This window comes from Eleutherodactylus coqui, chromosome 5 (assembly GCF_035609145.1).
Source record: "Eleutherodactylus coqui strain aEleCoq1 chromosome 5, aEleCoq1.hap1, whole genome shotgun sequence".
NCBI lineage: Eukaryota > Metazoa > Chordata > Amphibia > Anura > Eleutherodactylidae > Eleutherodactylus > Eleutherodactylus coqui.
The window spans coordinates 181,945,519-181,969,547 of NC_089841.1; the positions used below are offsets into that span (position 1 = coordinate 181,945,519).

General features: G+C 42.3%; 1 protein-coding gene across 2 annotated transcripts in view; it reads left to right on the forward strand.

Moving 5' to 3' along the window:
* Positions 1 to 23,251, forward strand: part of GRK3 (G protein-coupled receptor kinase 3) — a 240,394-nt gene extending 217,143 nt beyond the window's left edge. For both annotated transcript variants that reach the window (XM_066603907.1, XM_066603906.1), the window contains exons 14-21: positions 1,164 to 1,230; positions 1,405 to 1,505; positions 3,104 to 3,170; positions 3,866 to 3,961; positions 8,222 to 8,384; positions 9,229 to 9,365; positions 12,493 to 12,606; positions 15,234 to 23,251. In XM_066603907.1, coding sequence (XP_066460004.1) covers positions 1,164 to 1,230; positions 1,405 to 1,505; positions 3,104 to 3,170; positions 3,866 to 3,961; positions 8,222 to 8,384; positions 9,229 to 9,365; positions 12,493 to 12,606; positions 15,234 to 15,395 — 907 coding nt within the window. In that variant the 3' untranslated portion in view covers positions 15,396 to 23,251. The remainder of the gene's footprint in view (positions 1 to 1,163; positions 1,231 to 1,404; positions 1,506 to 3,103; positions 3,171 to 3,865; positions 3,962 to 8,221; positions 8,385 to 9,228; positions 9,366 to 12,492; positions 12,607 to 15,233) is intronic.
* The last annotated feature ends 778 nt before the right edge of the window (positions 23,252 to 24,029 follow it).

A 24,029-nucleotide genomic window follows, 5' to 3' on the forward strand; every position in this document is an offset into this window, starting at 1 on the left:
TCACACACGATTTCATATAGCTAATATGTACCATCATCCTGACGTACTATACCACTTCAAGTGTTTTTTACTCATTGCTTATTACATTGATCTATGCTTAAGCTATCGATATTCTCCAGTTGAAGGGTTCTCCAGAAATCAGCATTTCTCTGACTGTATCCCGTTTTGTTGGCAATGATTACATAGACTTTCATGGTTGTACTGACCTTGTATAATGTCCTTCATAGAAACTCAAAGAAGAAAGCCTCTACTGCCCTCTAGTGTACAAATGGGATAGTTGGCTAAATCAATGTTTGTGATACTCCATTTTTTTTTTTTTTTTATTAGGAAAATGATTCTGTATGGGTAGAAATAAAAGCAATAAGTTTACGCTTCTGTTTTCAGTCTTGCATCGTCCTTAATGGCCACTTGTACGGTGATTCTGTCTTCTGAACATTGGATTTTATTAATGTAGTTGTGTGCTTCGACCAGATTGAGAATTCCTTTCCTTTTAACCTGTTAATTAAAATACACCTTATACATTAGAATTTGCCATCGGCATCTTGTAAAACTATATTACAAGCCTGGAAACAACGGTTACTACTGTCCTCAAAAGCTGTTGGTAGATATGTTCTTCACCGAGGCAGTAATTGTCTATATTAAGTATCAAGAAGGTCTTCACAGTTGTAGATACGTCGTACTCCATCCTGGAATCATGAATGGGCTCGCAGGTTATATCTTCCGGACGGCAATCCAGCTATATTAAACAGCATGTCCATGTAACCTGTCGTGCTACGGCACATGACCGGTGCTTTAGCCACGCCCCCCTACATCTGCCATATGGCGGGTGACTGTCAGCCATCTTTACACCTGGCGTGTCTATAACTGTGTTTGTAGATATGTTCTCATTCATCGTAAAGATGGACTTGGGAAAGGCTGCCACCATAAGGAATAAAGGGCACAGCTTTGTCTACTGATCTGAAGCTACCCTGAGTGGCAGACCCCAGGCGATGAACTATTGGTGGCCTCCTAAAATTCTTACACAGGGCAGTTTTGCATGTGCTTTTGCTAGGTAAGACTGGTAGGAGAGTCTACAAATATATGCCATCGTATTATATGGGCAGTTATTTTTTCCGTAATTGGTTGTGTCACACAAAAAACCTGGTTATTTTTTTTCTTGGCAGGCACAGCCCGTTCAGGCAGCATAAAACCAAAGATAAACATGAGATTGACAGGATGACGCTCACAATGGTAAGTTCAGTTTTTCTATAGGATACTCATCAACGTTTGTGTTTCATGTACCTATAAAATAGTGGCCATCCACCCTTCCGTCTATGGAGGTGACGGAGTGTTCTGTGTTTGTCTATTTCTCTTCCGATTCTTCAAAAATGGATATTATATAATCTTCTTTTCTTTAACGTGAAGAATGTGGAGCTGCCAGACTCCTTCACTCCGGAACTGAAGTCCCTCTTGGAAGGTCTTCTTCAGAGAGATGTGAGCAAGAGGCTTGGCTGCCAGGGAGGCAGGTCTGTATTACACTCGGCTCTCAGGCTGTAGCTTCAGGCATCGTGCTAATGCAGTGTAATAATGTAATACCTGTTGATATGCAGATAATAGTATATGGGATTTCTGTATATGACACCTGGTCATAGCGGTGTATGATGCAAGAGCATAGCTGTGGGTACTGCTGTATGAGACACCAGGGCATAGCTGTGGGTACTACTGTATATGACACAAGGGCATAGCTGTAGATGCTATTGTATATGACATAGGGCATAGCTGTGGGTACTACTGTATATGACACAAGGGCATAGCTGCAGATACTATTGTATATGACACAGGGCATAGCTGTGGGTACTACTGTATATGACACAAGGGCATAGCTGTGGATACTACTGTATATGACACGGGCATAGCTGTGGATACTACTGTATAGGACACGGGCGTAGCTGTGGATACTACTGTATAGGACACGGGCGTAGCTGCGGATACTACTGTATAGGACATGGGCGTAGCTGCGGATACTACTGTATATGACACGGGGCGTAGCTGCGGATACTACTGTATATGACACGGGGCGTAGCTGCGGATACTACTGTATAGGACACGGGGCGAAGCTGCGCATACTACTGTATAGGACACGGGGCGAAGCTGCGCATACTACTGTATAGGACACGGGGCGAAGCTGCGCATACTACTGTATAGGACACGGGACAAAGCTGCCCATACTACTGTATAGGACACGGGGCAAAGCTGCGCATACTACTGTATATGACACGGGGCGTAGCTGTGCATACTACTGTATATGACACGGGGCGTAGCTGCGCATACTACTGTATATGACACGGGGCGTAGCTGCGGATACTACTGTATATGGCACGGGGCGTAGCTGCGCATACTACTGTATATGACACGGGGCGTAGCTGCGCATACTACTGTATATGACACGGGGCGTAGCTGCGCATACTACTGTATATGACACGGGGCGTAGCTGCGCATACTACTGTATATGACACGGGGCGTAGCTGCGCATACTACTGTATATGACACGGGGCGTAGCTGCGCATACTACTGTATATGACACGGGGTGTAGCTGCGCATACTACTGTATATGACACGGGGCGAAGCTGCGCATACTACTGTATATGACACGGGGCGTAGCTGCGCATACTACTGTATAGGACACGGGGCGTAGCTGCGCATACTACTGTATATGACACGGGGCGTAGCTGCGCATACTACTGTATATGACACGGGGCGTAGCTGCGGACACTACTGTATATGACACGGGGCATAGCACCCACTTTAAAGTCTGCAGTGTTTTTATTTTCTTATAGACGATGCGTGCTGTTGAAAGAAATATGAGATGTCTTACAGTTTAAGTCGATTCTTTTTTTAAACCCTTTTAAATCATCATCTTCCATTTTATATTTGAGTCATCAGAGCCTTGCAGACATTTCATAAAGTATGAGTAATCTGGTCCATTAGCTTCACAGAAAAGTGGGTACTTAATAATTGTTTAGAAATTGAGAAATCTTTCTGCTATGTTTTTTTTAGCTGCGGGGAAGTGTATTTGATTACAGTAAAGGCGACAGGAGCGTATTAACTTTGTCTCTTCTTGTAGTGCACTGGAAGTTAAGGAGCATCCGTTCTTTAAAGGCATTGACTGGCAACAGGTGTATATGCAAAAGGTAACCGTTTGCGCTAAATACGTGACCTGTATGTGGAGGTAGACTGATACAGTATCATGTAGGCTTCCTATATGCTCATCCTCACTGCGCTGTGACCAATGGAAAAAATGACTGAATATTAAGGGGTTAACCCATTGACCAATGTTTCGGAAAGTTGGAGACTGAACAGAAGCTTGTGTGATACGCGTGCCATCCACCTGGTACAGCGACCATAATAAACCTGATCTCTTTATAATCCTATAGAATTGGAGATAACGCAACGCTTAGAATGTAGTAAAATTGGTTTTCAGAATACTAAGTAAATAAGAACAGACGGAACGTATGTGAGAATAATAGTCTTCACACAGCAATACCCCCTCACCGCTGGAGACATCTGAATTCACTGCGGTGCTGTAAACTAATCACACCACAGAAGTGCCGTTCCTGTAATTATGATGCCCATCTGTGTCATCCTACACGCTTTACTTCCCAGTCCTGTACATCAGCAATATGCATCAGATACAACTGCTGCATATTTCCATGTGCGATGTCATTCAGTATCTCTTATCAAATATCAAGGCAGCCTCTCATTAAATCCCGCTGCTGGCGTACATTTCAGAGAGGAATATTGGCACATGTTTGCAAAATAGATAAAAAGTATGAAAGTAGATGATGGCTGGATTGTAAAAATCTAATTATATATCGTGTTCTTCCAGTATCCTCCTCCACTCATTCCTCCTCGAGGAGAGGTAAATGCAGCTGATGCCTTTGACATTGGGTCGTTTGATGAAGAGGACACAAAAGGAATTAAGGTACCATATGGCTCCAGTGATGCATTACATTACTGAAACTTTCTCTGTGCTTTTGTGATTTTTTTGGGGGGGATTGAAAGGCTTGGTTAATAGGAATATAGTGGAATTGACAGGCCAACTGAATATGGCTCTCTTCACATTAGTCTCATAGCTTCAGATCTTAATGCAGCAATGGCAGCTGTGCCACGGATTCTGACAAACTCTATCAACATGCTAATATTGAATGCGTTTCCTCAGATTACTTTTGTGCTCGGGTACTTTTGACAGCAAGACTATTGAAGTAGACTATGCTATTCTTGCCATCAAAAATATCAGAAACCGTAAAACGTGAGCGGAGCCTTAGTCCGCCTGCAGACGGCCAGGTCGGATTCGATTGCGAGAATTCTCGCAGCGGGATCCGACCCGAGCGTCTGCAGAGAGCAGCGTGACACTCACCTGCTCCTGCGGCCCCGGCTCTTTCATGTGCCGGCAGCCGGCGCGTGAAAGAGCGGAGCCGGCGGCTGGTGAGTGCCGTTTCTGTGCCGGGCTCTACACAGAAATTGAGCATGCTGCGATCTGTTTGCCGCGCGAGATTTCGTGCAGCCAAATCGCGGCCGTCTGTATAGGATTGCGTTTGTTAACGCAATCCTATGGCAGCTTCCAGGGGCGGAAATTCCGCGAGAAATCCCGCCGCGGAATTTCCGCCCGTTTGCAGGCGGCCTTAGTGTTCTCCATATTCAACTTGGCAATTAAAGTGCCTTGTAAATCAATAATATACAATATTTAGAAACCATATGTTAGATAAGTAAAAGAATAGGTTTTCCTATTAGTGATGCCCTTTCTGTAACGCCTCATGTATTATTCAGCCTCCAGTGGGAAAATAAGACCTTCATCCACATTTATTCCTAAATGAAAAGTTATTAAGGGGCTTGACAGTGCATGAAAGATGAAAGTTACTATAGTAAAAGGCAACTTCAAATCTCAACGTCATAGAAGAATTTGGGAGTACACGTTGATAACCATAAACCACAGTGTCATAAACGCTTGTGTATATAGGGATGCGCTCGTAAACCTCTTCTGCTCGTACTGTTGTGTTCCACAAAATTAAATGTTCAGATGTTTTACTAAATGCACCTGAAGTGTTTTAGAAACTCCTAAACCTGCAGCTGATCATGCGTTACTGCCACAGGAGAAATGTAGTATTATATGCTGGCCGGCCTCACCGTATAGAGAGCCACCATTGCCCGTATAGCCAGAAATCTACTGAATGGCCCTGTTTTGATGTCACTATGCAGTGATTGTGACGAGCTCTTTATCTTGTTTGCTCTCGTTTGAGCACTATATGAAAATTGTACTCTTTTGATTACACGCCTTTAAGTCTTAGCAGGACAGACTGTATATGAACTTTTAACATAGTAACATAAGGCTGAAAAAAAGACACATGTCCATCTAGTTCAGCCTATTACCATCACTCCTCCCCCCAATATTGATCCAGAGGATGGCAAAAAAAACTCCATGAGGTAGAAGCCAATTTTTCTCATTTCATAAGAAAAAAATTCCTTCTTGATTCCAATCTGGCAATCAGTATAATCCCTGGTTCACGGACCCTTCTGAAGTGATTAGTGACTATAAAAATGGCAAATGAAGTTCAATGTTGATAAATGTAAGGTTGTGCACATGGGCAGGAGAAACGGATGTCACCAATATACACTAAATGGGGTACTGCTAGGGAAAAGTGATATGGAAAAAGACCTAGGGGTACTAGTGGATTGTAGATTTAACTGGAGCAACCATTGCCAGTCAGCTGATGCAAAAGCAAATAAAGATTTGGGGTGCATTAAAACAGGTATAGGGGCGAGGGACAAGAGCATTATTCTCCCACTATATAAGGCACTTGTCAGGCCTCACATGGAATACTGTGTACAGTTCTGGTCACCAGTGCTGAGGAAACATGTTACAGTACTTTAGGGGGTTCAAAGAAGGGCAACTAAATTAATAAACCGAATGAGAGGACTGGAATACCCAGAGAGGCTATCAAAGTTGGGATTATTTACCCTGGAAAAAGAGACAGCTAAGGGGCGATCAAATAACTATGTATAAATACATGAGGGGACAATACAAGGATCTCTCCCATGATCTGTTTATACCCAGGACTGTGGGGATAACAAGAAAGCATCCGCTACGTCTAGAAGAAAGCAGGTTTCATCACCAACACAGAAGGGGGTTCTTTACTGTAAGAGCATTGAGACTGTGGAACTCTCTGCCTGAGGAAGTGGTGATGGCAAAATCCATAGAGTAATTTAAGAGGGGACTAGACGTCTTTCTAGAGTGCTATGATATTACAGTATATAGACATTAGGTGACCAGCGGAGGAGTCGTTCCGGGTATTACAGTCAGGTAGGAACTATCAAACGTTGATCCAGGGATTATTCTGACTACCATTATGGAGTCGGGAAGGAATTTTTTCCCCTGAGTGGGATAATTGGCTTCTGCCTCATTGTTTTTTTTTGCCTGCCTCTGGATCAACATGGGGGGGTTGAAACAGGCTAAGCTAGATGGACATCGTCTTCATTCAGCCTAACATTCCATGTGTGGTCTGACCAGTGACTTGTAAAGAGGGAGAACACTGTTCTCATCATGTGCTCCTAGACCTCTTTTGATGCACCCCATGATCCTGTTTGCCTTGGCAGCAGCTGCCTGACACTGGTTGTTCCAGTTGTGTTTACAGTTAACTAAAATCCTCAAGTCTCTTCCATGTCAGGCTTTCCCAGTGGTTTCCTAGATTACACTAGTGCTTCTCTTTGGTTTGATGACCCATTTGATCTCATATGTGTTGCAGTAAGTCTAAAATACTACAACATTAAAGAGGAGCTGTCACCTTTCCGAAAATGTTTAAATTAGTAAATACTAGTATTCCCCTTGAAACGACAAATCAGTAGTATTTTTTTCTTAGAACTCTGCATTGTTCTGTTAGTCCTCCTGAAAATTCATGAATACCGTATATACCGGCGTATAAGACGACTTTTGAACCCCCAAAAATCTGCTCTAAAGTCAGGGGTCGTCTTATACGCCGGTAATACAAAAAAAAAGTCCCAAAAAAAAAAATCATTACTCGCCTCCCCCAGCGTTCTGCGGCGCTGCTGCAGGATGTCGCTCCCTCCTGGTCCCCGGCAGAGCAATGCTTTCTGAATGTGGGGCTTGAAATTCCCGCCTCCAGAAAGCTAATACTGTGATTAGCTAACACACGCCGTCAGCCAATCACAGCCATTCAATGACATCATTGAATGGCTGTGATTGGCTGAAGGCGCACGTGTGTTAGCCAATCACAGCCATTCAATGATGTCATTGAATGGCTGTGATTGGCTGACGGCGTGTGTTAGCTAATCACAGTATTAGCTTTCTGGAGGCGGGGATTTCAAGCCCCGCGTCTAGAAAGCATTGGTCTGCCGGGGACCAGGAGGGAGCGACATCCTGCAGCAGCGCCACAGAACGCCGGGGGAGGTGAGTAATGATTTTTTTTTTCTTGCTCGCTGTATTCCCGGCGTACAAGGTGACAGTTGGGGGGTCGTCTTATACGCCCCGTCGCCTTATACGCCGGAATATACGGTACATTGGTTGCTGGATGTTACTTTTTTCTGGGCGTGTCCATACACTGTTTGATGTGGTCAGCACTGATTGGACGGTCGGTGTGACAGGGACGCCCCCAACTGGTAACACTCTGTTGTTATTTACAGAAATGTATTAATAAATTGACAATGGAGTAATGGTACAATATAGAGTTCAAAGAGATGTTATTTCATAGGGGATACGATTGTTTACTAAAATGGGCATGTAAGGAGAGCTTTCAGATCCTCGATAAATAATGCATTTGCCCTCGAACTATACTAGCATTGTAATTCATATAATGGTAGGGACAGGAAGAGAAAATGTGAGAAAATCTGCACTCAGTGAGAGACCTAAAATAATTGTGTAGATATGGTAACCTTTTTAAAGGCTAATAAGAAATATTACAGCAGATTTTCTGAGGCTAGTCAGGCCTTTTCATCAAGGTTGCCTTTTAATACAACAGTCCTCATATTCTATGTTGTGTCCTTGGCTACAAAAATACTCCGCCTCACGTCACTTGGTCTTTCTTTCCTTAATTGTGTGGCGGTGAGACCTCATCCTTAAAGAAAAGAAAAGATACATGTTGTTCTGTGTGTGCATCACATTCTTTCCACTGTATTTGCACATTTGTATCCCTTATTACCCTAGTAATATATACACTTTGTTTCTCTCTAGCTTCTTGATAGTGATCAGGAACTATACAAAAACTTCCCCTTGGTGATATCTGAGCGTTGGCAGCAAGAAGTTGCAGAAACAGTTTATGAAGCTGTCAATGCAGATACTGATAAGATTGAAGCCCGGAAACGAGCCAAAAACAAGCAGCTGGGTCACGAAGAAGGTGAAGTTTGTAACTGCAGTCTCTGTGGCATATTAATATATAGTGTAATAAGGGGAACAATAGTTTGTGTTGAAAATTTAGAAGTCCATATAAACTGCTTAAAGGGGTCATATAGCATTAGTAAAACAAGGCTGCTTTCTTTCAAAAACAGCACCACACTTGTCTGTGGGTTGTTCCTGGTACTGCAGCTCAGTTTGATTGAAGAAAGCAGCCATGTTTTTCTAAGCCTGGATAACCTCTTAAGGCCTCCTGTCCACGGGCGGGTCGGATTCCCCATTTGGGAACCTGCAGCAGAATCCGACCCTGCCTGCGGTTGAGGACAGTGCTTGAGTGAATGACACATGTGTGCACACTCGCAGTAGAGAATTTTTTATTTTTAAATCTCCTGCTTTCCTCGCGGAATTCACGGCCCATCTGCAATTCAATTGTGGATGGACCGCAGGTCGGACGGCTTCCATTGACTTCAATAGAAGCCATCCATGTGAGAACCGCAGCAAAACGGAGCATGCTATGATTTGTTTTCTGGACCAGAAGGTCCGCAAAACAAATCCGCATGTTTTTAATTAAGCTGCGGACGATCCGCAAGTCAAATTTGCCCATCGACATTGGGCCTTAAAGTTTATCTTTGATAACAGGTCAGTGATTTATAGTAGCACACAATGATAACAGAGCTACACAAAGCACACGTTGGATACAAATTAATGGTGCTGCTTAGTCTGATTGGCTGTTCATATACTGTATAAGTATTGGGTCTATATAGTTATTCAATTAGGTTGTCAAACCATCTTCCTATGAAGACTACTGATTCTGCGCTGCTAAACCGATGGCATTCTCTGTTTCGTAGATTATGCACTAGGAAAAGACTGCATCATGCATGGCTATATGCTGAAGCTGGGAAACCCTTTCCTGACTCAGTGGCAGCGGCGATACTTTTACCTCTTTCCAAACAGACTTGAATGGAGGGGAGAAGGAGAATCTCGGGTAAGCTCACTACATGGTTACACAAGGGTTTGAAAGACCCACCAAAGATAAGGGGAGTGCCTGTAAAAAAATGATGCATCAGAAGCCTTTTAATAGAATGATCCAGTTATATGTGAGTAGATCTGAGTAATAATACACTGCTTTATGTTTCAGCTCATGATTATTTTCAAGATGTGTTTGCTGTCAGTGAATGGGAATATTTGTATTTATACACAGATGCCATCCATAACACATTATAGCTGAATGCTGCAATGTATCTGGCTCAGGCAAGTCTCTGTGTGGATCTATAGTTGGTTCCTACATTGACACATTGTAGCTAACCATGAGAGCAGCAGAGAGTTGTGCTGCCCAAGCGTTTTTGCTTGCAGAGGATTGCATGGACTGAATACTATTGTAGGAAACACTCGGCTGTGAGAACGTTCCCAGCACTGAAAACAAACAGCAGTCTTCAAAATTAAAAAGCACAAGTGGGATGATTTATTATCAGTGTTGTAAGTTAGACAGCTTAAACCTAGACCAGGCGAACAGGAAATACGCTAAATTTATGATAGTGAATCAACACTGTGGGGGGCATTGGTGAACCCTTTAACACCGGCATAAGAGGCACAAATGTTTGCACAAGTGGTTATTTACGCAAAAATGTGCGACCCTTCTTTCATCTGCACTGGTCCTGCCACTTTTTTGAAATGTGTGCGGGCTTTTCGGAGGTGGCATGGCCATCCCAGACCAAGAGATTTATGTATAATTTACACCAGGTCAGACCTGGCATACATATCTGTCAAAGCGCACTGAGCTGCCGGGGATGCACCATGCACAGGGGAAAAGTGTACTATGCCTGGCGTCAGAAATACCAGAATTGGTAAATTTTCCCCTATGTGATAGATTTGGTGCATCTTGATAGACATTTTAGTCACTTTTCTGTTCCTCAAAGGGGTTCTGTCATTAAAAAAAAAAATAAAAAAATTCAATACTTACCTATTCCTTCCTCGTCCGTCTACTTACCAGATCTTCATCTCGCCTATGTTCTCCTGTCTCCTGCAGTCCTGGAGGGTCACTTCAGCTCCAGATCGCTAATTCCTCTACTTCCTGTGAGGTTACGTATATTGGCTGGCAGTCTTCTTCCTGCCAGCCAATGTACGTTACATCACAGTTTACAGGCGAGCAGGGGAAGTGCTGATCTACTTCAGAGGCTACTCATGCCAGCTGTCTCGGCAATAAATCAGAATCCCTTCCTAGTCAGTGAACGCTACAGCACAGGGACGTGATCTTCACTCACCCGGCCGGAAGAGAATGCAAGGAATGCAGCCTTCATAACAAGCCGGCCTGCGTGCAGTGAGGTGACCCCCGGGGCACTGCAGAAGCTCAGCGAGGAGTGAGGCTGTGGTAAGGAGACTGACGGGGAAAGAATAGGCAAGTATAAAATTTTCTTTTTTTATTGACAAAACCCCTTTAAGCCACCTCTTGCTTGGCTTGCTTTAGACCAAAACTGTCTATTGATGCATAAAAAGGAACATCAGGTATCTGGCTTATATGGTAAATTTCATTGGTGACAACTCTGCACGATGTCCCTGGTGGAACCATAGAATGGTAGAGTTGGAGGGGACCTCCAGGGTCATCGGGTCCAACCCCCCTGCTCAGTGCAGGATTCACTAAATCATCCCAGACAGATGTCTGTCCAGCCTTTGTTTGATCACTAAGGTGATGTGATTAAAAGGTGCTATACTGAAAGGGTTAGTATTTTATGCTATGTTCACATGGTGGAATCCATCTTTAAATGTTTGACTCAGGGCGGTGCATATACGATTGCAATAGCGTGGCATATGCAGGGCGCACGATCGAAGCTATAGCGCCCGTATTGGCATTTTTCACTGTACTTTTTGCGCTGTCTGGACCGCTCACATCGGCGCGGTCTCGCAGCACCATGTCTGAGTAGGCGGGTCAGCTGACTTAGTAGGCCCGGGTGTTATCGCTTAACCCCCCAAAATTGCACAGTTCAGTGTGTGATTTCGGGAAATTGCGCTCCAAACCAGAGCATGTTGCGTTTTCTTTGCTGTGCTCGAAATGCATGCAAAAAAAAAAGTGTGACGAAACCCACTGAGATTGCATTCGGTGCACAGATTTTGTGTGCGCAAATCCGCCCGCGTGCGGCCGACCTAAGTCACAGATTTCTAGCACACATTTTCACTTGGGTTTACCCCTGGATCCAAATCCTTTTCAATTCGGCAAATCTGAAAGCAAATATCCAGATGCGGATTCCACATGAAGGAGTGACCTGTCGCATCTTTTTTTCCCCACATATCTATTTCAAATCAACGGACTGAAAAACTCCATGCTGTATAGCCTATAGCGTGGATGTCCCTTACAGTGAAGTCTTTAGGATGGAGGTTTACCATGAAGTTGATGTGGAGTGTCTGCAGATTCCGCTTTAGATCTGCATCATAGGAACCAAACAACAAAAATGATAGAAGTGCTGGCTTGCAAAAGATGGGCACCAAAGGCTCCATTGACTATAATGGCGTCCGTTGGGGTCCCACCACTCCAAGCAGCATTTTCTGCCATAGTTATGCTGGAGGCTACACAAAGAGCCCCTGATGTAGATATGGACATCTGATGTATGTATGGTATATTTGGACTATGGGCTGAGTCACTAGATTTTCAGAGCTACTAATAGTTTATTGATGATGTTGTTTCTTATTTAGGAATCCTGGCGTATAAATGTAAAAAAACATCACCTGGTAAGGTATTCGAGCTTCCAGTATAGGACGTCCCCTATAGCATAGGCTCTTCCTGTAGTGCACTGTAGCTGTGACCCGGCTTCCATTCTGAATAGAAGAATCCTGATGTATAAAGGATTTTCCAGATTTCACGCAATTTGTCAACTAATTGTGCTAGTTGTTAGCAACCCTGCAGACTGCGACACAAGTGTTGAGGCTGTATATGCAGTATATATATGTCCGCTCTCATGCAGGTGTATAGGCTCTCGTTCAGCCCCTTGTTTTGCTGTGGTGTACAGGGTCATGTTTTACCTAGAAGTAATGTTCCTTACTGTGTAGACCGTAAATGTCAAGCCTGGAGCAATGTACCTGATCTCCATGTGTCTGTATTTTCTCACTTTTCTGGCATGCAGCAAAATTTATTGACCATGGAACAGATAGTGTCTGTGGAAGAAACCCAGATTAAGGATAAAAAATGCATCTTGTTGAGGATTAAAGGAGCTAAGCAATTTGTCCTGCAGTGTGAGGTGAGTCTGCTTTTATATGCACTATAGGCCAAAAAAGTACGCCAATTCTTTTCTCAATTTTCATCCTTGCTTTAATATTAATGCCCATTTCAAACATCTGTTATACGGTCACATTTTAGGGTCCTTATCAAAGGGATTGTCCAAGATCCTGCTGCTTTATTAAACCCGGTCCCTCGTGTGCAGAACATAATATAGAGCTTATACTCCCCGCTTGGGCCCCGCCGGCGGCTCAGGATCCCCCTGCTGATATCAGGTTTATAGACTGACATAAGCCTGAACCGTCTCATAAACGTGCTGCAGCCAACGACTCAGAGACCTTCACCGAGCTCTGTCATTGGCCACAGCAGCCTGTTTACAAGACAGCTCAGGCTGACTACAGCCTATAAACATGACGACAGCAGGGAGACCCGGAGCTGCTGGCAAGGGATAAGCGGGGAGAAGGGAGTATGAGCTCTATATTATGTTCTGCACATGGGGGACTGGGTTTTATAAAGAAGCAGGATCTCGGACAACCCCATTAAGGCTGCCATACACAGACCCTACATAGTTCTACTGATGTGAACTTGGCATATAAATTTAGTTTTGTAATACAATTGGGGAGGGGGGGGGGTTCAATATTGGGGCAGTTATAGGGATTCTTAAATGCTGATGCCAAATTATTTGAACTTGGGGAAAGAATGATCAAAGTTTTTTTTTTAACCGAAAATTGATGATTTAATTTGAAAAACATTGTGATCCATGATCATATTAATCATGCCCCAGTGATGGTACTGGGTGCTGACGTGTCGTGACTGGACCTTGATTACTATTGCTGCAAGCCCATGGTCCTGGAATTGATTGTGATAATTTTTTTTTCATTTATTTACATTCTACAATGACTGCAAAACACCTTCTTATTGACCTCACTAATGGGCTTTAAGCCTGAATGCATGCATCTTTTTAAGATGGTTGTTTAATGGACTACTGACATCCAGGCTCCTGCCCTAACTGCCAGAAATGGAGAGACCTCAAATCCTGGAAGCACTATAAACTACAGGACGTCCCGCAAAAGATGAGCCCTCACACAACTATGTTGACAGAAAAATGTTTAAAAAATTTGGCGGTCATAAGATGGCAGCAGAAAACCATTAAAAAAAAATAAATATCTTTTGGGGAAAAAAAGTTCAGTAAAAAAAAAAATTATATGAATTTGGTATCTTAGTAATCATACTAACCCATAGAATTAAGTGAAGATGTCATTTTTGTTGCAGTGTGTTCGCCATAGAAACAAGCCCCTCCCAAAGATTGCAGAGCTTTGCTTTTTTTCTTTTCACTCCACTTAGAATTTTTTTTAAAGTTTTTTCGTACAGTATATGGTACCACTGTAAAAAAAAATATATAGTGGCAGAATTCCTGAATGTTTTTCCACACCCTCCTCCACCCCACCTAAAAAAAAATGTAATAACATTCATACAACACATTATATGTACCCAAGAGTGGGGCCATTAAAATATACAACTTGTCCCAAAAAAACTAACAAGCCCTCAAACGGCTATGGCTCTTGCAATGTGCCAATGAAAATTGCTTGGTCCTTAAGGCACAAAATAGGCCTGTCATAAATGGGTAATCTAAATAGTGGCAGGTTCTTTTTAAAGGCTCAGTCACACGGGCGCATCTGGGCGCCGACGCGCCTATCTTCCTGCATGAAGAAGACGGCCACACCTGCAGTGCGGGCGACTCTCCGCAGTGCCAGAAGAAAGAACACATGACCGGCAGTGGAGCCGGTGATGTGTTCTTTCACGCCCGGATGCGCCCGTGTGACTGAGCCCTAAAAACACAGAAAAGTGGACTTTGATCGTTCTTTTCCTGAGCCTTTGCCGCTCTGGCAATTAATTGAATGTTCCAAAGATTATTTTTTAAAACTGTCCATTCCCAATGTAGTGACCCTCTTGGCTTCTGCTTGCAAAGGCTCAGTTGTCTCCGTATATCATGGCAGTTATCAAATTATCATTGTTTTCTCACTGATGATTTAGTAATGTGTAATTGCTGATCATTCTGCTGCTGATGTTCTAGGAATCAACCCCTGCATGTACTGATTTCCTGGTGAGTATGTGATGGGCTTGTGTTTATGCACAGCAGCCAATCAGGAGAGGCAGAGCAGGAGCCTGAACCAATGAGACAGAGTGTGTCTCCAATGACCTCAGACTACTTGTAGCTGTACTATAGTCGCTGATCACAACTTTGTCCTAATGTAGAGGAGCTAAAAACTGCAAGATGGCAGGAGAACATAACCTATAGGTGCTGACTTGCATGTCATTTTTGAGGTCATGACTGGACAGTCTCTGGAGTAATAATCTAGTGTAGAAGCCCAAATTTTAAATATCCTCCTTAGTACCCATAATGCCTTTGTTAGACAGGTAGCCCTATTATTGACACCATGTAACTCTTCATTTCCCAAATGGTTGAGCTGCATGGAAATTGTTCACTTGTGTCTGCATTCACTACAGAACTACAGTTGATTATTGGGGGTTCTAGCAACTGTTTATTCTTGAGGACTCCCTCAAGTGATTGTATAAAGCAGACAATCCCAACGAATACACGTGGTCCCTATGAGCTGTTCTGAAATGTTTTTCCGCTTCCTTTTACAGAGTGATCCAGAGTTTGTACAGTGGAAGAAAGAACTGACCGAAGCATTTACAGAGGCACAGAGGCTTTTACGTCGAGCTCCAAAATTTCTGAACAAGTCCCGGTCTGCAGTTGTAGAGATCTCCAAACCACCGCTTAGTCACAGAAATAGCAACGGCCTTTAGGTGAAAGGACAGGACCAAGAAATCTTAGGGATAACTACTTATAACACCTTGACCAAGGTCCACAGCATTGTTATTAGTTACTTGTATGGTCCTCAATAGCAAGGTGTACATAGAAGAAGCTTTGGGAGCCTGCATCACACATTGTTTACTGAAGACTGGTCTTAACCAAGCCTGAAGTCTAGAAGAGGTCATGAGCTTGAGGCAATGAAGAGATGAATTTTCACTAACAGAAGAGTTGTGAAAGTTGCCAAATTTAGTGATCGCTCATCATTCAATTGCATCAGCTTCTCCTGAATGGCCTGTGCTGAAGAGCAGGGCATCCCACCCTTGCGTTTTTACCTTGGCATATGCATGCTTTCGTGTATGCCAAGCGAGAATATGAAATGGTTTTTTTGCAGTAGTTGCTTTAATGTTAATTTTTATGTCTGAAATTCAAACACATATCCCTGGATGTTTTTTGAAGGGATTGCCGTGTCGCCAGAATGTTTTCAAGATGATAGCTTTCCTGAGTGTTGCCATAATTGTCCTCGAAATACTGCGTCTGCCCAATTTGCACTGTTGACTTTAACCGGCAGTGTGATGAAACGGTTATGCACTTCAAAGTAATGACTTTTATCTGTCCTGTGGTTATAAAATGTAGATACTTCATGGGAAATACATACCAAGAATAATCACCCAGTTCTGTATCTTCACCAATATAGTGGCTACCACCGTCTTGCCGTCTATGAGGATAGAAATATACTAGTAGAGTAATTATCGGTGAAAGGAGTGCATGGTAGCTTTGTTCAGTGTCCTGTTAGCCAGTTAGCAAGTTTAGCACAGTTATAAAACAAGGTCATTCTACAGATACGTTTACAATCACTAGAAAGACAGGTTTCTTGCCATTTCAGGTCAATTGCACTTTTTTTTTTTTGGTTTCTAAATCAAAGTTAAGCTCAAGTGAATAGTGGGTGAAAACGTTGGAGAACCCCGGTACGTGTCATGCTGTCATCTTAAATCAGTCCTTATCAGAATTCTTATACTTGTCCTCCATATGTTCACTGCTGGGTTTCTCCTGCTGTCCTTCTGTTAGACATCATCAAAGTCGCAGAGCTATGAACATTTATAGTAAGACTGTGCAATCGGTTAACTAAGGAAGGAGAAGACCATCAGTCTTTTGTTGCTACCTACTACATACACCTGTGCTAGGTTGGAACAAGCACTCACTGGAAATGGCATCTCGGGCTGATGGTGATTCTACATCTCAGCCGTTGCTTTGGCTGCACCACACGGTTTAGTATCCCACTTTGATTTTACCAATGAAGTGCAAAGTGCCAAGGGACTCGAACACTTCCTAGATACACATTCCCTATATTTAAGAGAAACTTTTTAATGTATTTGTAAATATTAATTTAAGAATCGGTTACTTGGGAAGCCAGGCGGAGCATTGATATTCCTGCCCCTACATCTGCAGCTGTGTTTTACATATTCTCAGTTTCTTTCAATGTCTTTTGCTGATCATAAGCATTCTCCTTGGTTGAGGTAAATGTAGTGGGACCCATCACTCCATAGCAGTTTCAACCACTGGGGGAAGTGTTACGAATGTGATATATTTTCAGTGTAACGGAAGTAAAATGGTTAATTGGTTAACTGAACTACTGTGAAGTATGAATCCATGTTCGTATTACAATCACATGCAGTGTTTGGCGGCAATTGTTAGATGTTACATGTAAGGGGAACACTGAAGCCCGTTCCATTTGTCAGTTACTCTTAAACCCGGTTTTCTTCCTCTTGTCAACAGTGGTAAAAAAAAAAAAATTCCAGAAAAAATACTAAATGCAACAAGAAATGGTTACAAGATAATCTTTACTTCTATGAAGGTGACCGTGTGATCCCATACATGTAATGATGGAACATGTTACCTTAGAAAATTCACTCATCTGTCTGACCTAAGTAGTTTTGTTCCATAAGGAGGTGAAGAGCTATGGTACAAGCTCCTTAGTTAATAGCACCTACCATTTTAGAGCAACCACCCTATTTGTCATTATTTCCACAGAATTATCTATTTTCTTACTGTACTGTAGTTTTAAAGAAATTATGGAAGCCATAGTTATGGGTAGAGGTGCAATGACTGTTACTGAGCACTAATGTGCAGATCCCGTAACACGCAGCAATAATGAGAGAATCGGCACTGACTCATTTAGCTTCGCAGTAATTCATTTTGGAAGCCTTGTTCATATTAGACAGCATTTGCCAAGTAACCCCATAGTGCTGGGTTTGTTTGGGTGGGTACGCCTTATGGATATATCTAGAGATGGTAAAAGAGAGCACATTACAGGCACTTTTTCCTATTTACAAGTGGTAGTGCAGTCCTGTCTGTCGTGAAGAATAACTTATGTTTCTACGTGTCCTAAAGCTAAGAATGTCACCGTTGTGGATGTGGACATTTCTTTGGTTTTACGGAACGGTTATGCTGGTTCCAGACTTTTAGGGACACTGGTTCTATGGCGGAAGTGATATGATGTAATGAATATTGCTGTTTAACTTGTATGTAGTTACAGATCTATTTAGTGCATATCCCATACTTGTATGGGATCCCTCATTTATTAGCCCTCTTAAAATAATACTGTGAAACATCTTTTGCTCCACGCCAAGTGCGGTTATACCCAAACCTTCCCTATACACTGTCTTGGGCTAAATTCACACCAAGCGGAATTGGTCCGCGGGGAAAATCGGGCCCGCCGCGGATTCTTCATGCAGAATCCCACAGCGGGTCTCTCCTTTCTCGCGGACATGAGGCCTAAAAAGAAAAATTACTTACCTGTCCGGACGCTGCGGATCTGCCCGCTGTCGCAGCCGGATTTTCTTTCTTCGGCCCAGCGGATGTGCTCCGCAGCAGCGTGCCGTGCGCATGCGCCGTGCACTTTATTTATTTGTTTTTTAACTCCTGCTCTCCCGCGCCGGAGAGCACAAATTCAGCTGCGGGTGTGCCGCAGATCCGGACGGCTTCCATAGGCCTCAATAGAAGCCTGCGGGAGACCCGCACTAAAAATGGAGCATGCTGCGGGTGTTTTCCCGCACACGCAATCCGCGCCTCAGGGGGTAAATGACATCCGCAGGTATTTAACTATCTGCTGGTGTCCAATGCATCCCTATGGGGCGCAGATCACGCGTGCGGGTGAAACGCTGTGGATTTTAAATGTATTTTAGCCGTGGACATGAGGCCTAAGAGTAGATTAATTTTGTAACCATTTCCTTGCTTGTCTTTTTTTTTTTTTTTTTCAAAGCTGTAACCCATTCTACATAAAATATCAGGGGATTGAATTCTTTCACCAGATACAAAATACTTAAACATCCCCAACAGATACAGGGTCACATTTATGAAATGCCTTATGACCGTTTCTGGCGTAAAGTCACAATTTTATGTGCAAATTTGCTGCACCAGCCTGCCGCTTTTTTCCCAAAGAAGTGGGCGGGATCTTTTGAGTGGGGCACGGCCACCCAGATAAACAGATTTCTATATATATTATTTACGCCAGTCTGTTTGGGTGCACGGAGCTGCCAGGAATGTGCTGAATAGATGGAGGCACGTGCCTGTTAATGTATTCAGCGCTCCGTGCGTCCAGGGAAATTGTACTAAGCCCAATGAGATTCCTCCTATATTTATTTACAATGTATTCATTGTATCATCTCCTATCTGGCCCTGATATTCAAAAAAAAAAAGTAGTCCGGTATTTGTTTCATAAGCTACATGACAAAGTATAGCCGGACCTGTGATCCTCCCTTTGTCGGGCAACTTAACAGCTGGACTCAGTGTCTATGTGGATGGAGGACGGGCATCATGGCATCTCACCTGCGTTAGCTACTGAAGAAAAACAATATTTTTTTAATATATTCAAAGTAAGGAAACACATGCAGTACCATTTCACGACGGCACAGCAAGAACGTTGCTACTACCATTTCTGATCTTGTGTTCCACGGCGGTCTACCGTACATACAATATATGTATATCTTGTGTTCCACAGCTGTCTACCGTACATACAATATGTGTATATACACTCAAGCGCAGTGGTAAAAAAAAGGCTAGGAAATAGGCCGAGCACAATGTTGAAACAATGACTAAAAGCACATTCCTAGAGAAAAGCTATTTTTCCAGATGGGTTATCACACTTGTCAAGCTGCTCCGATACGAGGCTTCATTAATAGCATGCAGTACTGACACACAATGGCATCCACAAACCAATATTTTCAGCGTCCTCTTGGATTTCTTTGGACTTGAGTTCGTCCGTCACCATAACTTGTTCTGTTTGCATTCAGTCTACTGTATTGGTGTTTTCCTTGTGTGGCACAATATCCCACTGTAAATAGAACTCTGGTATATTGATGGATTGGATTTGTTAGTGTTGCATGTTCCTAATAATTACCAACCCCCTATCCTTTTTTTTTTTTTTAAGATTGGACATCCTATACACTTATAGAAAGAAGTACAAGAACGATGGTATGAATGAACAGAGTACATATGTCATTTGGTCACTTGCTATAGATCTAAACCACATGACTCTGTCCAAAATGTCCTACAAGTAAAAATAGGATTATTCTATATAGTCTCTGATACGATCCATCTGTTCATGTCTCATAGTTAAAAACCACTTCAAACTTCTCCCTCTATTACCCAAGTGCCATCTTCAATATGATTTGTATTAGGGTTGTGTTCACACTGGCATTACTTGCTTTCCATTATGGGTTAACAGTAAAATATGTATCCTGCAACACTGTTCCTCTTGTCAAGAATACAGAACACCAGGATTCTTGAGCCTTGTGTGACACAGAGCGTTATGGCAGCAGAATCACAGTCCTAAGCTCACGCTCACGACCTGAAGGTTGCGAGTTCAATCCACATGGTTCAGGTAGCCGGCTCAAGGTTGACTCAGCCTTCCATCCTTCTGAGATTGGTAAAATGAGCCCTCAGCTTGGTGGGGGGTAATAAATAAATTACTCGAAAGCGCTGTGGAATAGGTTGGCGCTATACAAACAAGATTTATTTATTTTATTGGTTTATTCATTTAAAAAAAACTAATTTGGCATAGCACAACTCCATCATGAATGGAAGCCATGACGCTAGTGTGAACAGGACTGGGTTCTAGAGTCTGCAATATCAAAGATCAGGTATCTTTCATTGTGCTAGGAGCAACCACCTCCAGTCTGTCCGAGACCACAAAATACTTAATAACAATGTAAGAAAAACTTTTCCAAAGTTTAGAAATACGGACGTTGTGCCAATCTTAGTCTCTAAACCATTGTGTAGAATTTCTGCAGCCTAGTGATCTATAGGCTTTTTATAGATGATATAAAATTACTGATTGTGGAGTTTATTAAATGCTTTTTTTATAGTGATGTGTCAATATTCAAAGCTATAACCATTGAAGTACATTACATATCTAAAGGGATAAGATATCACTTCACGTGAGGTCCCCTGGTTAATATCACAACTCTCTTGATTGTGGACCTCTTCCATCATGTAACTGGCTGGCTGTTTGCATATACCGTAATTACAAATGAATAATCTGTGTCAATATGTTCCGATTTCCGTATTTAGTAGAGTTATGTATGCATGACTAGGCCTGACTATGACCCAGTATCACTTTAAGATGTCTTGACGATGCCCCTTCCGAAGATGGGTGCAGTCATCACTAGCTGTATTCATGAATCTCGGTACTGGAAGAACTTTGCTGTGCCAGCTATTAATTCTCATATACAGAACAGAGACACTCATGCCCGTAGGAGGAAGGGTGCCATTGCTTCCTGATGTAGCTCAAGCTTTAGTGTCCGTACATTCGTGCTCATGAAAAACCATCCTTGTGTTGTGACATGACTGTTGCATAAAGATGTACATATTTCACCCAAGGTAAGGTAACTCTTCTCCTCCCTGTCCACCAGGAACATGTGCAGACTCTTTCCTTCTGTCATTATGGACTCGGCTGTATCTTGGTAAATGAAGGTAGTTGTGTAGGAATAGAACACGAGTTATATTTTAACAAGAATTCATTTTATATTATTTATTAAATCCATGCATTTCTTCGATGTTGCTGACATTCCACAGAATTGTTTCTTATCTGTATAGTTGGTTATTTAAGGTGTGCTGGCAATTTCATTTTAAGTAGAACTATCCGCTTTATTCTGTTTTTTTTTCATAAATAAACGCCAATTAAACCCAGAAAACCATGTCCGCTTTACCGTTTTGTCCTCCGTACTAGATTAAGCTGCACCACGACATATCTCGCGCGTTACTGCTCTATTTATATTTATTTATTGGATGGATTCTTCTTTTCTCAATAGTACTTCACTGGAGCTGCCGGCTGTTTACTCCGAGCTGTTTGCTTTTATATTTTCTAAAAGCAGAAGAAATAGAATACTACTGTTCTGTAAATGTTATGCAATCACACACAAACACTCTATTGGCCTGACACTTCTCCTTTCCCCCGGTTCATAGAGTATTAGTATAGTTCTTGCATAATTGCAATATCTTTGTTACTTTACAATGCAAGCAAAATAAAGGTCTGCAGTAAACCAGCAAACATCCCTGCTAGCAGCATGCGCGCTCTATTCCTCCTTGTTAACACTTTCCAATCCAATTTTGGATTCGGGGTTTCCTAAAAGGCTTTTTTTTTTTGCTGTTTATACAACGGTGCCATCTGCTGGCTAAAGCCAGTGTGTGTGCACCAGAGAGGCTCCGACAGCGGAGTGGCTGGCAATAGACGGTAAGAATACCCTCTCGGACGTCTTCTAACATTGGAGCTCTACAAGTTTCAATCAGAATGTAGGAAGACGTCAGGCAGTGGATTGGGAAGGGTTAAGACACCATAACCTGGCAAAAAGAGCTGAGTTCCACTATAGATGATGGATTTGTTAATTCTACTGCTCTTTATTGCATAGTTTAAAGCGATGTTCCCTGAACTGTGGCTCCCCGGCTGCTGTAAAACAACTCTTAGTTTACTCCGACGACGGTCTAGATACACAGGGATTTGCCGATTTACAATACTTAGTCACAGGTTGGAGAGCCCGTTTACAGTATCTTTAAAGTTGAAATACCATCTAACCTTTGAATGGTAGTGTAAATGGGGGCATATTTCAGTAATTCCGTATTTAAAGCAAATCACCCAGAGATGTCTATCGATAGCAGTAATGCACTGAAGAAATGTACTTTCCAGGGGGTCTGCAACTGGTGAAATGGACCCCGGGATCTATGTATAGGACCAGCGTGTAGGAATCAAATGTGTTCAGAACAGCATGTTAAAGCTTTGTTATCTCCATAAATGTCTTATTTGCGTCTTCAATATTTTTACCGGTATAGTAACGATATTCTTTGTCATTTTTAAAGCCATCAGTTATTAACAACATGAGTTTTTGTTCCTTCCCCCAAATGCTTGCCAATCAAAACGTATAACTGCGTAGGGGTTACCAGTAAGCACAAGGAGAGCACCACACAGACTATATTTAAATTCTTTAGTCTGCCCTGAGGAATGATGGGAATTAAAATCAGAATTCTAAAAAAGGAAAAAACAAAATAGTTGTCACATGTTTAATTTGGAGTTGAAATTGTAACATCCACTTGTTTTCTCGGACAATCCAGGGATCTACTCTCACGTTTCTCAAGAGGCATCATATAATTGTAATGACAATGTTGGAAAATGTGTCTGAGACACCAAACACTTGTGATCAACACAAAAACTTGATAAGTCGTTGATCATCACCTAGCTAGAAAATATTGTACCTTTTTATTCCCCGTTTTAGCATATACCCTGTTTCCCTGAAAATAAGACATACCCTGAAAATAAGACATAGCATGATTTTCCAGAATTTTTGAGGATGCAAAATGATTTTTCAGGCTTTTTGAGGATGTTTGAAATATAAGCCCTACTCCAAAATTAAGCCCTGCTAACAGTTAATTTAAAAAGTCAATTTAAATAGTGTCCAGGCAGCTATACATGTAAAAAAGTTAAACCTTTTTGAACAAAATTTAATATAAGACACTGTCTTATTTTGGGGGAAACACGGTATCTTATTGCGCTACTAGCAATTAAGGTAAAGTGATTCCTCAGCAACTAGTATTTGACATCGTAAACAGAGTACTATGTGTCCAATGTTTATAGTACATGTATTATATTACTAGAACGAGCTGGCACTACAATTCGTGTAAACTTCCAGGGTTTGTTATATGTGAAAAAGGGACAATATGAACTAGGTCTTTGGTGTACATGGGAGATCCAGCTTGTAGTGTTCCTACAGATCCGTTCTGCAGAGGGTTAGGCAGTCCACATGGCGCCTTTTGTACAGGACCAAAAAGCAGAGGTGATCTTCAAATTACAGATAATTCCTCCATAATTCTATAGAGCGTGCTATTGTCCGTAGGTTTCTGCATAGAAGAGCCTTTATTAAATTAAAGGTACATGGAGGTACCTAAACATCACATAGACCATCACAGGTGCCGTATCAAAGCTGTGGCATGAGCCCTAAATCTCTCTGTCAGTTGCCCCCTGAGGAAGTCAAGTTCTGTGTTGCTAGGACTGATTTGCGGAACTTGTGATTGGACCAGTTTAGCGTCCCCATGTACTAGAGAATGTTTCAGTAATAGTAATCCACCTGATCTGGTTCTGG